At 38.4% G+C, this 15,305-nt stretch overlaps 1 protein-coding gene across 1 annotated transcript in view; it reads right to left on the bottom strand.

Annotated features, from left to right (window-relative positions):
* LOC134868515 (astrotactin-2-like) overlaps positions 1 to 15,305 on the bottom strand; it is a 233,974-nt gene that overhangs the window by 118,236 nt on the left and 100,433 nt on the right. The window contains exon 7 of the mRNA XM_063889717.1: positions 9,760 to 9,927. Within this exon, the coding sequence (XP_063745787.1) occupies positions 9,760 to 9,927 (168 nt within the window). The remainder of the gene's footprint in view (positions 1 to 9,759; positions 9,928 to 15,305) is intronic.

Genomic DNA, 15,305 nt, shown 5'->3' with positions numbered 1-15,305 from the left:
ATTATTTGTTTTATTATGTTTTTTTAGGTTCAAAGTTGGTTTTCTAACTGCAGCGGGAATGTTCCTTAGCTCAGTTGGATGATTTTGATGAATTATTACTGCAAACATTTTTATAAATAGGTTTGCCCTGACTTGCATCGTAATATAAGTGTTTTGAATGGAACATATTGGATCCTTTTATAACTGCTTGAACATAAACTATGTCATCATTGTAAAGCCTGTGAACTGGGATCTTTAGCTTGAGCTACAATCACAAGCATTACATTACATTTCCTTTGTCTGACGCTTTTATCCAAAGCGACTTAAAATAAGTGCAAAAAAAAACCATAGAGAATCAAACTCCGGACAACAAGGAAAGTGCAGATATAATCACTTCAAGCAAGTCTTACCATTGTAAGTGCTGGTGAATGTGTTACAAGGCGTAAGCTGAGTCTTAAGGTGCTTTTTTTTATCAAACTGAAATTAAACGTATCCTATCCTGTTCTTCCAGGGTCCTCCTGTGTTGTGGAAGTGTCAAACGGTCAACATATGTACAGTGGGGCAAAAAAGTATTTAGTCAGCCACCAATTGTGCAAGTTCTCCCATTTAAAAAGATGAGAGAGGCCTGTAATTTTCATCATAGGTATACCTCAACTATGAGAGACAGAATGAGAAAAAAAATCCAGGAAATCACATTGTAGGATTTTTAATGAATTTATTTTCAAATGATTGTGGAAAATAAGTATTTGGTCAATGACAAAAGTTCATCTCAATACTTTGTTATATACCCTTTGTTGGCAATGACAGAGGTCAAACGTTTTCTGTAAGTCTTCACAAGGTTTCCACACACTGTTGCTGGTATTTTGGCCCATTCCTCCATGCAGATCTCCTCTAAAGCAGTGATGTTTTGGGGCTGTCGCTGGGCAACACAGACTTTCAACTCCCTCCAAAGATTTTCTATGGGGTTGAGATCTGGAGACTGGCTAGGCCACTCCAGGACCTTGAAATGCTTCTTACGAAGCCACTCCTTCGTTGCCCTGGCGGTGTGTTTGGGATCATTGTCATGCTGAAAGACCCAGCCACGCTTCATCTTCAGTGCCCTTGCTGATGGAAGGAGGTTTTCACTCAAAATCTCACGATACATGGCCCCATTCATTCTCTCCTTTACACGGATCAGTCGTCCTGGTCCCTTTGCAGAAAAACAGCCCCAAAGCATGATGTTTCCACCCCCATGCTTCACAGTAGGTATGGTGTTCTTTGGATGCAACTCTGCATTCTTTCTCCTCCAAACACCACGAGTTGAGTTTTTACCAAAAAGTTCGATTTTGGTTTCATCTGACCATATGACATTCTCCCAATCCTCTTCTGGATCATCCAAATGCCCTCTAGCAAACTTCAGACGGGCCTGGACATGTACTGGCTTAAGCAGGGGGACACGTCTGGAACTGCAGGATTTAAGTCCCTGGCGGCGTAGTGTGTTACTGATGGTAGCCTCTGTTACTTTGGTCCCAGCTCTCTGCAGGTCATTCACTAGGTCCCCCCGTGTGGTTCTGGGATTTTTGCTCACCGTTCTTGTGATCATTTTGACCCCACGGGGTGAGATCTTGTGTGGAGCCCCAAATCGAGGGAGATTAGCAGTGGTCTTGTATGTCTTCCATTTTCTAATAATTGCTCCCACAGTTGATTTCTTCACACCAAGCTGCTTACCTATTGCAGATTCAGTTTTCCCAGCCTGGTGCAGGTCTACAATTTAGTCTCTGGTCTCCTTTGACAGCTCTTTGGTCTTGGCCATAGTGGAGTTTGGAGTATGACTGTTTGAGGTTGTGGACAGGTGTCTTTTATACTGATAACGAGTTCAAAAAGGTGCCATTAATACAGGTAACGAGTGGAGGACAGAGGAGCCTCTTAAAGAAGAAGTTACAGGTCTGTGAGAGCCAGAAATCTTGCTTGTTTGTAGGTGACCAAATACTTATTTTACCGAGGAATTTACCAATTAATTCATTAAAAATCCTACAATGTGATTTTCTGGATTGTTTCCCCAATTCTGTCTCTCATAGTTGAAGTGTTCCTATGATGAAAATTACAGGCATCTCTCATCTTTTTAAATGGGAGAACTTGCACAATTGGTGGCTGACTAAATACTTTTTTGCCCCACTGTATATAAATAATATTATTCCAATGCAAATTTGCCCTCAAAATAATAGCGATATATTGCATTTATCACCCGAGTTAGAAATTGGAAAGGTTAATCTTCATGCGTGAGTCCTCATTTAGCAGAGTCCACACAGTGGATTAAACAACACTGGCAACTGTACTACTGTATTACTTTCAGAAGAGAGCAATCGCACTAAATTAAGCGTGGCTGATTGATTTTGATATGTAGCTCAAACATAAGTACATATATTCTGTTCATTTATGTGTGTAGCCTGTAGGCTGCAGAAGGAGACACTCACTCAAGTGTTTCCCACCTTTTCTCAGGCGAGGTGCAGCAGCGCGGAAGCAGAAGCGCTGTGTAATCTGAGGCACACCTTGCAAGTAATCAGCGAAATGTGTCTCATTCCTTTATGCAAATGCCTTTACGGGAGGATCAAGCAATTAACAGGAAGAGATATGTCTGGTTGATTACACATTGAATGGATTGGATTAACTAACCTTTATACTACTCGCAGGAATCAGTTTTCAGTGGCAGTTTCTCTGCCTCTAAAACCCTGGTTGAGATTCAGAGCAGGAATATTAAAATGAAGGTTGTGGTTGAGGAGCGAACATGTAACTGACTGGCTATTCTTTAGGGACCTCAGTGGCAGCAGACACAATGTGAATGTACCACAAATAATGAGTTGTGCTGAATTAGTTAATAAAAAAATTGCCTCTTTTAAAGATCAAGCAAGCCGTAAAAACCCAAGGAGAGATGGAGAGGGTTGGGACTGGTTGGTCATTAAACTTGAACTTCACTGAGCTTCTAATGCACTATGGCAACTGCACTCATTTTTACATTTATTGTGCACTTGGCTGGAGTTAAGTTGTGATTGAGACATGAGCCATCATGTCTCAGTGCCATCCATCTGCTATGTTATGAGTTTGGAACAGCATGTGTTGGCTTATTGATGTATTTTCTGTGAGGGCTTATATCGTTCCATTTATTTATTTGTTTAATATTTTAGTAATCTATTTTAGGTCTCCAATTGCATAAATGATGTGCAGTTGTTTAAGAAGATGATGAGGATAGGATGGCAAACTTTATTATTTACATACTTGTTTTATTGTTGTATTTATTGTAAAGGTCTTACAGGGTTTTAACCTATGTTATTCATATAATACTTTTAATTGCAACATTTCCTTTTAAGTTGCTCTTTTCATCTTTTAATCGTTAAACCTTTATTATAATTATTACGTTTTTATTACTATTATCTTTTTTTATTTTTATTGTACTTGTATGTTTACTTTTATTTTATAGGGCTTTATATTTTTGCATCGCTTCACTTAGTCATATGTCTTATTTTTCCAAGAGGAATCGTTATTTATTTTAATGTATTTTCATTTCTTTTACCTCAATGTTGTCTCTTAACCTGTTAAAATGTGATATTGTGTTACTATGCTGCATGCGTCTGGAAAGGTCTTAACATAAGATCTTAGGGGAATTTCTTGTTGTATTTTTTAACTTGTGTTGTATGCAATTTTGTAAAGCACTTGAAAAGTGCTATATAAATATACCATATTATATGTTTAGTTGGAGTTGCTAAATGTATAACCTTCTTTTATTTATTAAAGTGGAAAAGCATCACTTTGGTTTCAATGTTAGAAGGCCAAATGCAGCTGAAACCATTACGGAGAGTTGATCATCGAGGGGACACATCAAATGGTACACATGAAGAGAACACGGTCTCTAGAGACGGATGCATTCAAGGGACTATGGCCCTCTAAAAGACTTGAACTCAATACAATGTGGACTGGTGACTCATCCTAACCTGAAAGACTCACTTGAAAAAAATGTCTTTATGGTTGCAATGAAATGCACAAATAGAACTACTGAAAGTACCTCAGAGTTACACAAAAGTTGAAAGACAGCCTTCCTTAATAACAGCGTGTGGAGGGGCACCGCTGATGGGTATATAATAGTGAATTTATGTTGTTCTTGCCCATGATGTAATGCCGGTTCAGCCAATTTATAAACACACAGCTGTGTTAATCAGTCTTACACATATAGAGACACAAAGTCAATGTTCATAGATACTGCATTGTTTAATTGTCAGTTCATCTTACTAAATGCAAGACCTTGATTTTAACACAACATGTGTACTTAATAACTGCTGCAGTGCTAAAACTTCCTACAGCAATGACCAGAAGCAGTGTCCCTAAATGGCTATATTTAGATGGCTAACTCTTCTAGGATCACTGATCAAGCCTGCATAAAGAGCTGAGACAAAGGTTATTGCTCCACAAGGAGCCATACCAATAAAACCTTTAAAGCTGCAGGTGGATTTATAGATAGACAACACCCCACTTTGAAGGAGAAGACAGTTTGGTGTAGGAAAAGCAGTTGAGTGCAGTCCAGCACCATATGTTTATCAGAGCAGTTCTAAAAACATCTGGTCAGTAAGCTTTTACTGCTTCCTCAGACATCCAAAAGCTCACAGCTCAAGTACAAAGAAAGGAGAGTTAGCCCATGCTGTGAAGAGAGGGCTCACTGTTCACTGGTGGATTCCTCAATCAGACCCAAAGAAAGATAGGTCATGCACAATAATAATGCATCAATGTTGAGGAAACAGTACTAAGAAGATATTTTACATTTTAAATACAATTAATTGCTTGATTGCGAAGAAAGAGCATAACTGACATTATTAACTGCATTCATTTGAAAGGTTTTATGTTGTTATGTATATTACATATCTGACACATTAAACCATTTTATGGACTAACCTTAACATTTTCAAAGTTGGACTTTCAGACATTGAAAAAAAAAGAGAAACTAGAGCAATACAATACACCTTCTGTTGTACAAACCAAAACAGTACACTGTCTTAAGAATCACAGGTCAGGGAATATAAATGTAACGCTCCATTGCAAGATTAAAGGACTTCAACGTTAGTTCCCAGCTGAAGTCTGTTACCTTTTTCAGACCATCATGTGAGCATGGACAAATGAAAAAGCATTATGTGTGTTATGCACTTATTTGCAGGTATGATAGCATCAGAGTTGTAATTTTCATCAATACCCAACTTTTAGGGGTAACACTAACAACCATTCAAGAGTGTAGCTTATTAAGGTCATCTGTGACAACAATTATAAAACACATATTTTATAAAAACCAGCAAACAATGTCGAAATAAGATGTAAGCTCACCTTGTGTAAAACTGTGTGCTGTTCTGAAAAGCTGCACAATGCTTTACATCAAGATGGAGTTGGAGACTTGGTTATATCTGTATGTTATACATGTTTGCTGCAGATTCCTGTGTGTTATGGTAAAGTGCTCTGTTTGTATGTTACCTATACATCTCTTCTGCAGTTCATTGCCCTTGGAAAATGTGTCGACACTGAGATTTCATCAAATGTATGAAAATATATGCCATACTGTGGCATGCAGGGAGCCTTTTCAGTGATGCCAGAAGTTAGGGCTGACTGATTAGACCATGTTGTCGGCCTAATTTACAGCTAATCTCCTATGATTGGAAATAGCCATTTGATGACAACAATTATCCAACTGTGCTCACCCAGGCAATTTCCTGGTGCATTCTACTCAGGTTTCTACACAGACACACAACCTCACGCTGCTTATGGGGATAGTATCCTCCAGTATAAACACCAATATTAAATTGACAATAAAATTTGTAACCATAATGGCCCCGCTGTGTCCTCATTCTCCAGCTCTTCTTTGCTCTCTCACTTTAACCATCCTTCTGATCTGAATAAAGAGTGAAACATGTACAACAGTTTATGTGGCAATCACTTGGGAACTAAAAATAATTTCTCTTCAATTGTATAACTATTCTCATGTTTCAAATGACTTGTTGCTTTATAGTATTTGTAAGAGTCTCACTGTGGCCATGAGGATGATTTTTGCATTTCATGGTCCATGGTACAGCAACGTCTTGTTTTTGGCCTGATGCAAAAGTAAACTTGTTTACAAATTCCAGGAGAAGCCATTCTGCTATAAAGATATTGGCTGGAGTGTGCTTTTACTTAGTGTGTGCATGAAAATACTGTGTGCATTTAACACATTTACAAAGTTGCTATATATGTTAACACACCAGTAGTTTCATTTCTAATTAGGTGAGGTTGGAGGAGCCAGAAAGACATACATTCAAATGTGGACAACAAAGACAGCTAAGGCGGTCCCCAAGTCTTTATGAGGTTAGTTATGATGATCGATGGAAAGGTTTTGGAGGGAATCTACTCAACGTTACTAGGGCGTATAACTAAATGCAATAGGACACGCTGACTAATCACATAATACGTCATGATAATAAAGACTTAACTTGAGTCATGTTCAAATTATTTCAGATCCTTTTTTTTTTCAAAGTTATAATCATGTGTTATAGTTTCATGGGTAAAAATGATATTACATTTATGGTTGCACTATAATTCCAACCAGTATACAGGGACACTTCATGACATTTTCAGTGAGTATGTGCCTCTAATGACATTATCAGTTGTTACAAAAATCGCCTGTGGTGCAATTCTAGTCAGCCAGATGCCATGCAGCTTTCAGGCAATAGAAACAGTTGCTGTCTGCCATTTATCTACTAACTTACACGCAAGCAGTGAGTCAGGCAGGGAGGGTGAAGGAAAGGCGGATTTATTTTCCAGGCACAGAGATACTGTGACTGCTAGTCAACAGTGACAGTCAACCCTCATTACATTGAAGCAGGATGATTGAGACGTGGGGAGATAACTCGCTGAAAATGATACAGACTCGTGACAACAGAGCAAAAAAGGAACTGTTCTATAAGAGTCTGGTTGGGGAAACTGATGCATGCAATTTGTTTAAATGTATAAATAAGTGGGTTTAATCCCTTAGTCGGGCTGGCATTTACGTGGTATTTATTTTATTTTATGGTACTTCATTCTAATGTTATGTATTTATTTTTATTTATATTTCACACACTATCTCGTCTTCTCATTTTGCTTTAATTCCATTATTTACAATGTTGTTGTTGTTTGTTTTTAATGTGTGAAGCCCACCGAGACAAACGGGTTTTCTGATATTGGGCTGAACAAAAAAACTTTGATTTGAATCCTACTAAGTGTACAATGAATGTAAGCCAATGGCAACCTAAATGTTAGTTTTAAAATAAACGACACAGTTGAATTCAGCAATACACACTAACCACATAGTACATGTGATTTTATCTATTTAACTGTCTTCACTTTCTCACATTATTTAGAGTCTGTGTAAAACAACCCACAAACAACACTAGGACATGTCACCTTGTCCTTGTTCATTATTTGAACGGTGAAAACATCATGCCCCCGGGAAGTAAGAGTGCTGACATTGCTGCAGCACTTCCGTACCTGAAGTAGGCTATATTTGTAAGATAGTGTTGTTGTGTTCTACTTGGTTATCACCTGACATATAATTGTTTTAGTTTTGGGGAACATAACTTTGAAAATGTATTTAGCAATTTCTTTTTAAACCTCCAAACTCAAAAACATCTGTCTTGCAAAGTTCAGAGTTGACAAGAATATGATTTATGTTCAGTATGGATGCACAGCACACATGGTAAAAGTATCTTTGTGGAACCAGTAGGGACATAGTGTTAGCATACCTTTGTTTTGACTATATTTCAAAGGATAAACAGGACTCGACTGAAGTTTCGTGGCAATTCAACAAAGTTGTTAGCTGTCAAACGATTTATGATATTTCTCCAGGCAGTTAAATGCAAACACCACATGAGTTGTGTGTCTACGGTCGTTTTTTGTGTTTGAACAAGATTTGCCCAAGCAGGTGTTTTCCTGTCACTTGTTAAAAGGTAAAACACACACTTTGACATTGCTTTTTGTTGTGGCCAGGATTGCAGTATGCTTGAAAGTTTCAGTGAACAGAGAGCAGTGCTTCCCTGTGTGATTTACCCTTTGACATTTCACAGCCAATAGTGCACCCTATTGTTAGAACTTCAATGAATGTGCTTGGATAAAAGAGCTTGTTTCAGGGATGCTGTGTGTCTGTGTGTGTGCTATTGTGCAGGTGCTTTAATGTAGGGTAGAGGACAGCGACGGAAATAGGAAGCTCTATGGAAGAACACCTTTGTATTTGCTGCAGGGTGGATCTGGTTGCCTTGAGGACATACAACATACTTGAGGACAATTACTGATCAAATAATCTTGCTGCTGAAAAGGACAAATTAATAGAGAGAGGCAAGGAGACTCCGGCTGACCAAAGTACTAATAAAGTAAAAATAGCAAATTTACTGGTGTCCGGATTGAGGTAATGACTCCATCATAGAATCACAACCATTACTGATCTCTCAGTGCATAAATGTGAAGGCAGTGATGGAAGTATATTCACACGTGTCTGCACACTCTCAGCATCCAAAAACCGATAAGTGCCAACTCCGTCTTTGGCATCTTCATGTGTGCTGACTTAGTTGAGTGTATGGAGCGCTAATACATTATGCATCAGCCCTTAACATGCCCTTGACCAGGGTGACATACATTTCACATACATTACAGATGTAATCCATTCTAATGAGCTTTATCTGGATGGGCCCGAAACACACAAGGGAGTTACTGCACTCAAGGGAAGATAAAGATCATAATGCTGCTGTAGGAATAGTTTTAATGTCAGCACAAACGGGGCCAAAACTGTACAACCTGAACGTGTGCATACTGCAGTGATGATTATTTACCTGGACTGGTATGCACTGAGGACTTCATGCACAATAATAATGCTGTTGACTGGATCTTTGACTACAGCAATGGGAGTGCCTAACGTTCACTCAATACACCGTCACGATTACTAATAGCCTGAAAATATATGTGAAGCGCCACCTTTGTGTCGGCCCTTGACTGGCAATCCAGCCAATCACGTCATCATCATGAATCCCAATGTTTGATTTTTTTTCTGGGGGCCGTCATCAATCAACTCGTGTTGATTTAATGTATGTTGAATTTCTGAATTCTACGACATTCAATAATTACCTAGTCAAGTGTATTCTGTTGTTACATCATGTTACAACAGAATCATGTTGCAATTCAATTCTTGCAACAAAGAAAAAGAGCACTTTATAGAGTTAGCTTAGGCCTTGCAACAAATTCACAGGCACTTACAATGGTAAGACTAGCTTGTAGTGAATATATTAGTGAGTACTGTATGTTTTATAACCAATTTAAAGAAGACATTGAGACTGTATATGAACAGTCTAAGAACTAATACCATACTGTGATATTCCAATTGAAGTAATATCCAAAGGCTGAATAATAAGAATGTAAAAGGTAAATAGAAAGATGCTTGTGGCTGGTGTTAATAATTACAAACATCTGAATCCAACTACTAATGATCTTACTACAGTGAAAAGAGCAGTCCCATCAGGCTCATCCAAGGACACAGACACTGAAATACAGTTATGAAGGTTATCCTGAAGCAAAAACAGCTGTGCTGTCCTTTTCTCCTCATTCTAGGGATTGGCATAATGCAATTATCACAACACAAAAGGGATTCAATGCCAGTATTTTCTTCTTATCTCAAAATAATCAATATGGTCTGCAAATAGCTTAGAAATGCACTTCATAACAGTGAATAGAATGTCAAGTGATTCAATGTCATGCAGGTTTTAATGGACTCACCTGTGTCCTGATCACAAATCTGCTCACAAGGCTCGGTAGTCCTCTGGCCGCAGTAGTCGAGAACCCACTGTGTGGACGAATTGGTCTGATAGTAGAGAGTAAGCTTGGCTGGGTTTAGCCAATTAGAAACATCCAGGAAGCTGCCCATGCTCACCACAAAACTACTTCCTGGAAAAAAAAAAAAAAAAACAAGATAAAAATAGTTTTGTTCGTAAAAAACAATAAAATGGTTTAAAAAAGGTCAATTGTGTAGCATTTTTAAAGGCTCTTTACCTGGTTCTATTGCAAAATCAATTGGAAAGTAGTTAATTCTTCTGTTACTGTAATTTCAACTCCCCTTCTGACCGGGCTGAATTTAAATGAGAACATTAAGACTTATAATGTGTGTATTGATGGGATTTCCTTGGTAATTGCAGTAGAGGGGGTAAAAGAGTTCCACGAGTCAATCAGTAACTGCTATGCTCATTGACGCTGCCTTACCTTTCTTTCTTACTGCTCCCCGACCAATCGTTAAAGTCTGATCACTGAACAAGATCATCCCTAATTGATGCCAAAGACTTTTAGTTGCACAGAGAGCAGAGGAGATTATGTTTCAGCCCTCTGCTGAGCACAAACATTCAGCTATATATTGTGAGCAGTGCTTGGTTGCAGAGGGTACATTTGTATGTGCAGTAAGTAAACATTTCTGTGTTAAACTAAAAATGTACTTTAAATACCAGACTAGGACATAAAGATTGGATCCACAAATGTAATCTGAGTTATGAGTTAACTCCTTTGAGGGTGGTCTCCAGGCTTTTTCGTAAAAGAGAGGATTAATGCGGATGAAAAAGCTTCGCCAGTAGCCGGTAATCAAATCCGAGTCACAGGAAAAGTCCAATGCCTTGCAGTTTTAAACAGAGGAGAGATATCAAACAAAGAATGCCGAAGCAATACAATCCCAAGCCTCAGTTTTGTTTGTTTTTTCACATTTTAGTTGTACCAAATTCCTGATAGAATACAATACCATTTGCCTCCTCCTACACGTTTGAAATCACTGGCTGCTTCTTTGTGTTTGACAGCAAACAGTCGCACATGGACAGTCTGACCCACTGAGCCTTCCAAAAATACAGTGATATTTTCACGTTTTATTTTCTGACTACCTGGCAAAACATGTCTAGAGACACTCGCTCTAGACTGTATAGTCTAGATGAGTAACAAGCCTGTAGTGTTGCTTTTAAGTTAATATTGCATTGTTTTTAGCCATTATTTAACTGCACGTCCATAATGGATTAAAGTAAGTCCAAGAGTGTCGACCTTAGATGGTTAAGAAATACATGAATGGTCGATTCAAATGTTTCAATACTCTATATGAGAAGCAAACTGTAAGCTCTTGTTTTTTTCTTTGTTCTTGATAAGAAATATAACTTCTTGGTTACGGTTGTTTTAGATGTTATTTCTTGTCGCCACACTCACAGAAGTCATGATCTTTAATTGATCAAGAGATATGGTAAACATTGAACAATCACTGTCCAATACTCCCTTATAAACAATGGCTGTTGCTGCTCTTCTTGAGCATCCCTTAAGTTTCCACTATCTTCCATAGGGGAAACAAGGCCAAAATGTTCAGGCTGAGCAAAGGAGAGTATGTACTCTTTTCCTGCAATACAGGAGTTAGTGAACAGCATTGCCAGGAGGAGAGGAACAAGAAAAACGGTCTCAGGTCTCGCAGTGAGGAGGCGTTTGCAGATCATGGGTTGGTTTATCTGGGACCTGTAAGGAAACCCCTCCTGGGCAGTTTGTTCGTTGATTGGTAAACATTTCACTGTTCATATTGGAATGGAGTGAAGAAGACTGGGGGGAAATTATTTTGTCAGATTAGACCTTCCTTATTTTAATTGTTTTGGGAACAGATTTGAAGAAGAAAGCACCTCACACCTGTTTTATGGCAAAGCAGATAATTAAAGAAATGGCACATCTGGCAGTCGGTTTTCTTTCAAACAAGTTGAACAATCACCACCAAAATAAGTTGTTTTCTTAATTAATGCTTTAGTTGTTGCTGTATTGCTGCTTTTTTATATTGTATTGTATGGTACTTATTGTGGATTTGTTAATTGGTTTAATTTCTTACCCCTTTCTACATTAGGGACTTAGTATAACATCTATTCTGTGTGTAGATCCATGTTATCTGATTTGCCCACAAATATCGAGGGGCATATCCATTAATAACATTGGACACATGATACAGCTTCTGTTGTACAGTCCTGCCATTTTGGATTCCATCAACATGAGTTCTGGTGAAAAAAAATACCTTTTATTATTATTTTGCATAACATGCTGTTTTGAAGTTTCGCTGACAAACCACTGAACCAAGCAGAACATGCGCAATCAAAATGACACTGTATCAGTGATGACAAGGGATGTTTCTTTACGGGACAGTAAAAAAAAAACATGTTTTGCAAAACAGGAACTCCGGTTTGCTGGCACATTTAGATAACACTTTGACAACAATATACTCACTCTAGCTCGGCCTGCCATCACTCATGATTTACCGTTCCATAGCATTTTACTTTCTATTCCTGCCTGGCCGTTCCTGTCCTGACCTAACTCATATTTATATATGCAAGTTTGGATTGCCTTGTTTGTTTGTTTGTTGGATTTGTTGGTTTGCTGTGTGTGCCTGCCTGCTGCCAAGTGTATGCCTGGCAGACTAATGGGTTAAGCCGCATTTATCACATCTGCTCTGCCTCAGGTGTCTGGTTTTCTGAGTCCAATTCCAGTATACACAAGACTGCAGAGGAACAACAAAAGTTGAAAGCCCCTACTTAAAAAGAGGAAATGCTGGCCCTGGCCGTGACGCAACTGGCTGGGGCACCTGCACCGTACGCTGGCGACCCGGGTTCAATTCCCAACACGTGGTCCATTCCGGATCCCACCCCGAAACTCTCTCTCCCACTTTCCTGTCACTCTCCATTGTCGTATCCGATTAAAGGCAAAAAGCCCCCCAAAAAAAGAGGAAATGCTATATCAAAACACACAACATATAATTGGCGTTCTGTGTTTCACCTGTAGTGTTTCTAAAATGTAAAGTGTATCCTGAAGGTGGTACTAAAGGAAAGGCCATAGAGCAATTTAAATTTAAATAATGTACCTACTGGTGATCGTGAATATCATGAAATTCCAACCGTTTATTTTTTACATCTTACATCAATGGTTAAGAACTGAACATGGAGTCAGAGGTCGGCTCAAAGAGCATCCAAAGGTTTGAGAAAAGTTTTGTCTATCTCTCAAGATTCTCCCTTGTTAGATACGGTAAAGCAAATGCGAGGAGGTCAGTAACCAAGCAATCAATAATAATTCCACGGGAATTAAACATATCCATATTATATTCACAGCAACATGACTAAAGGTTGTAAAGATAGCTTGCAATGGACAGCACATCAATTTACCATTTTTCTTGATACTTGAGACTAATGCTTGTTTGTGAGATGTCTCGAATAGCATACTTGATGCCCCTTAAATTGCTGAATTTGTGGCCAGGTTTCACAGAAAGTTTTCTTTTTCAAAAGACTGAAACGAAACATTTCATGCTTTATGTCATGCTGTCAGAAATCAGCAGATACAATGATAACAAATGGTCAAGAGGACATCAAGTTACGGAGATATTAGACAAGAGAGTACGATAGCCTGCAGTAGGTGATCTCACACTGTCAGGTGTTATGACTGAAGATGATCCTGACAGATACGAGGATAAAATACCCTGAGGGAGCTGAGGGCGGAGTGAGAGAAAATCACTGAAATGTACGAGTGGCTGTCCATATGCTATTGAAAATCATGAAAACTAAAATAGAAATCTTTACCACGATGATGTTCCTGTGAACAGATTCCATTTTGACTCAAGTTTTGTCTTATTTTTGTCAATTTTAAAATTGTATTAAAGCTCCAAATAATTTCAGATGAAGACATTATCATTTTTAAGATGGATTTATCTTCTTTTTTTTTTTTAAAGAAAGAATATCTGTATGTCATGCAAACAGATCCAGATAACTCATGCATTTCTGTGCCACAAATTGCCATAACTTAGGCAACCTTTTGCATTGGTAGGCTACTTGCATAAATGTCATTATGATATAAAATAATTCAGTTATACCGTGCATGTAATAGACATTATGGGAGTTAATAATGCATCAATAATTAATAGAAGTTTGGACAAAATTCATACTGCTTAACATTAAGACTTTGACAGTATATTGGCATGCATTACATTTCCAGCTGTTCGTTTTACATGTTATAACACAAATACTGTGGAAGTTGAAGTTTTGAGTACCTTTTTTTCTTGTGCGTCTCATACAAATTGCTGTTGTGTGGGCGGACTTAAAATGAGGCCCTGGCAGCAAGAGCACCTGATCGACTGATTACATGAATGCTTTCAGAGATATGGCAATCATTAGTTAAATTGCCTCAGCCCCTCACCCCCTCTTACTTCACTTAACTCCTTGCAGATTTTCCATATTCGCTTCTCTTACCTCCCAGCAAGGTTTATACTGTGGTATCTCGCCAATACACGGAACCAATTTACAATCATCCCAAAGCCAAAGAGGAATTTCAAACACACTCAGTGAGATGACTCTCTAGGCTGTTGCCTGGACACCTATATACTTGATCATCCTGAATTGATATTTATTTGACAAATAATCTCCTGTCTCCATTCAATGTATGTGGTCACATTCTCTAAAATCTCCTCATGGAAAGCTCTCTGTGCAAAAACAAAGAAAAAGCAATCATTTTGTTGCGCACACTGCTCTTCATCAGTCTGATAGCTCAAAATGTCATCCAGTTGTTTGTGGTGACAATACATCATTTTTTTTTCCATTGTGGGCTTTCAGTGTGTGGGCTTTATTGTCCTGATTGTTGATCATTATTTTGGTTCCAGCACGATTCACTTTTTGTTGGATGGATGTCTTTTGTAGTTTATCAGTCGTGCAGAAGGGGCAGTGACATTGAAAAGCATAGAGATTGAAAACCACAAATCATGGCTGAGAGGGTGGAGATTTTACTGCGAGCCATTTGTAAATATGAACAGGGGAAGCATGCAAAGCTTTCCCTGGTGCATTAAATGTTACTTCTAACAACAAAACAACACACATTGCATAACATCTTTCACCACTCAATAACAGTGTGTTACAGACACTTGCAGTATGCTGCTTTAAGGATGACTGTATCTGATTATGATTCAATGAAAATGGCAAAAAAGACAAAAGAAGTTGATGGATCCTTACATTAATGATATCGTGCCAGGGTTTTGACTAAACCAGGTAACAGGGGCACTGCGAGCTCTTACTTTCGGGGTGCGCCATCATACCAAAATGCAGATTTTCCCTATAAAAGTTTAAGGGGATGCAAGAAAACAATATTTCTGTTCGTCAAAAACTGTATAATTACTAAAAAAAAAATGAAAATTGTGTTAAATCAGACGGCATATGCATCTTAGTTTTATGGGGCTCTGAATAAATAGGGGATGGATGTCCTGTTGGTCTGCAGGTTGATGAGTGGTAGGCAGCAGGCTTTCA

Source organism: Eleginops maclovinus, chromosome 8 (genome assembly GCF_036324505.1).
Source record: "Eleginops maclovinus isolate JMC-PN-2008 ecotype Puerto Natales chromosome 8, JC_Emac_rtc_rv5, whole genome shotgun sequence".
NCBI classification, from domain to species: domain Eukaryota; kingdom Metazoa; phylum Chordata; class Actinopteri; order Perciformes; family Eleginopidae; genus Eleginops; species Eleginops maclovinus.
This window is presented reverse-complemented; position numbering and strand designations above follow the sequence as displayed.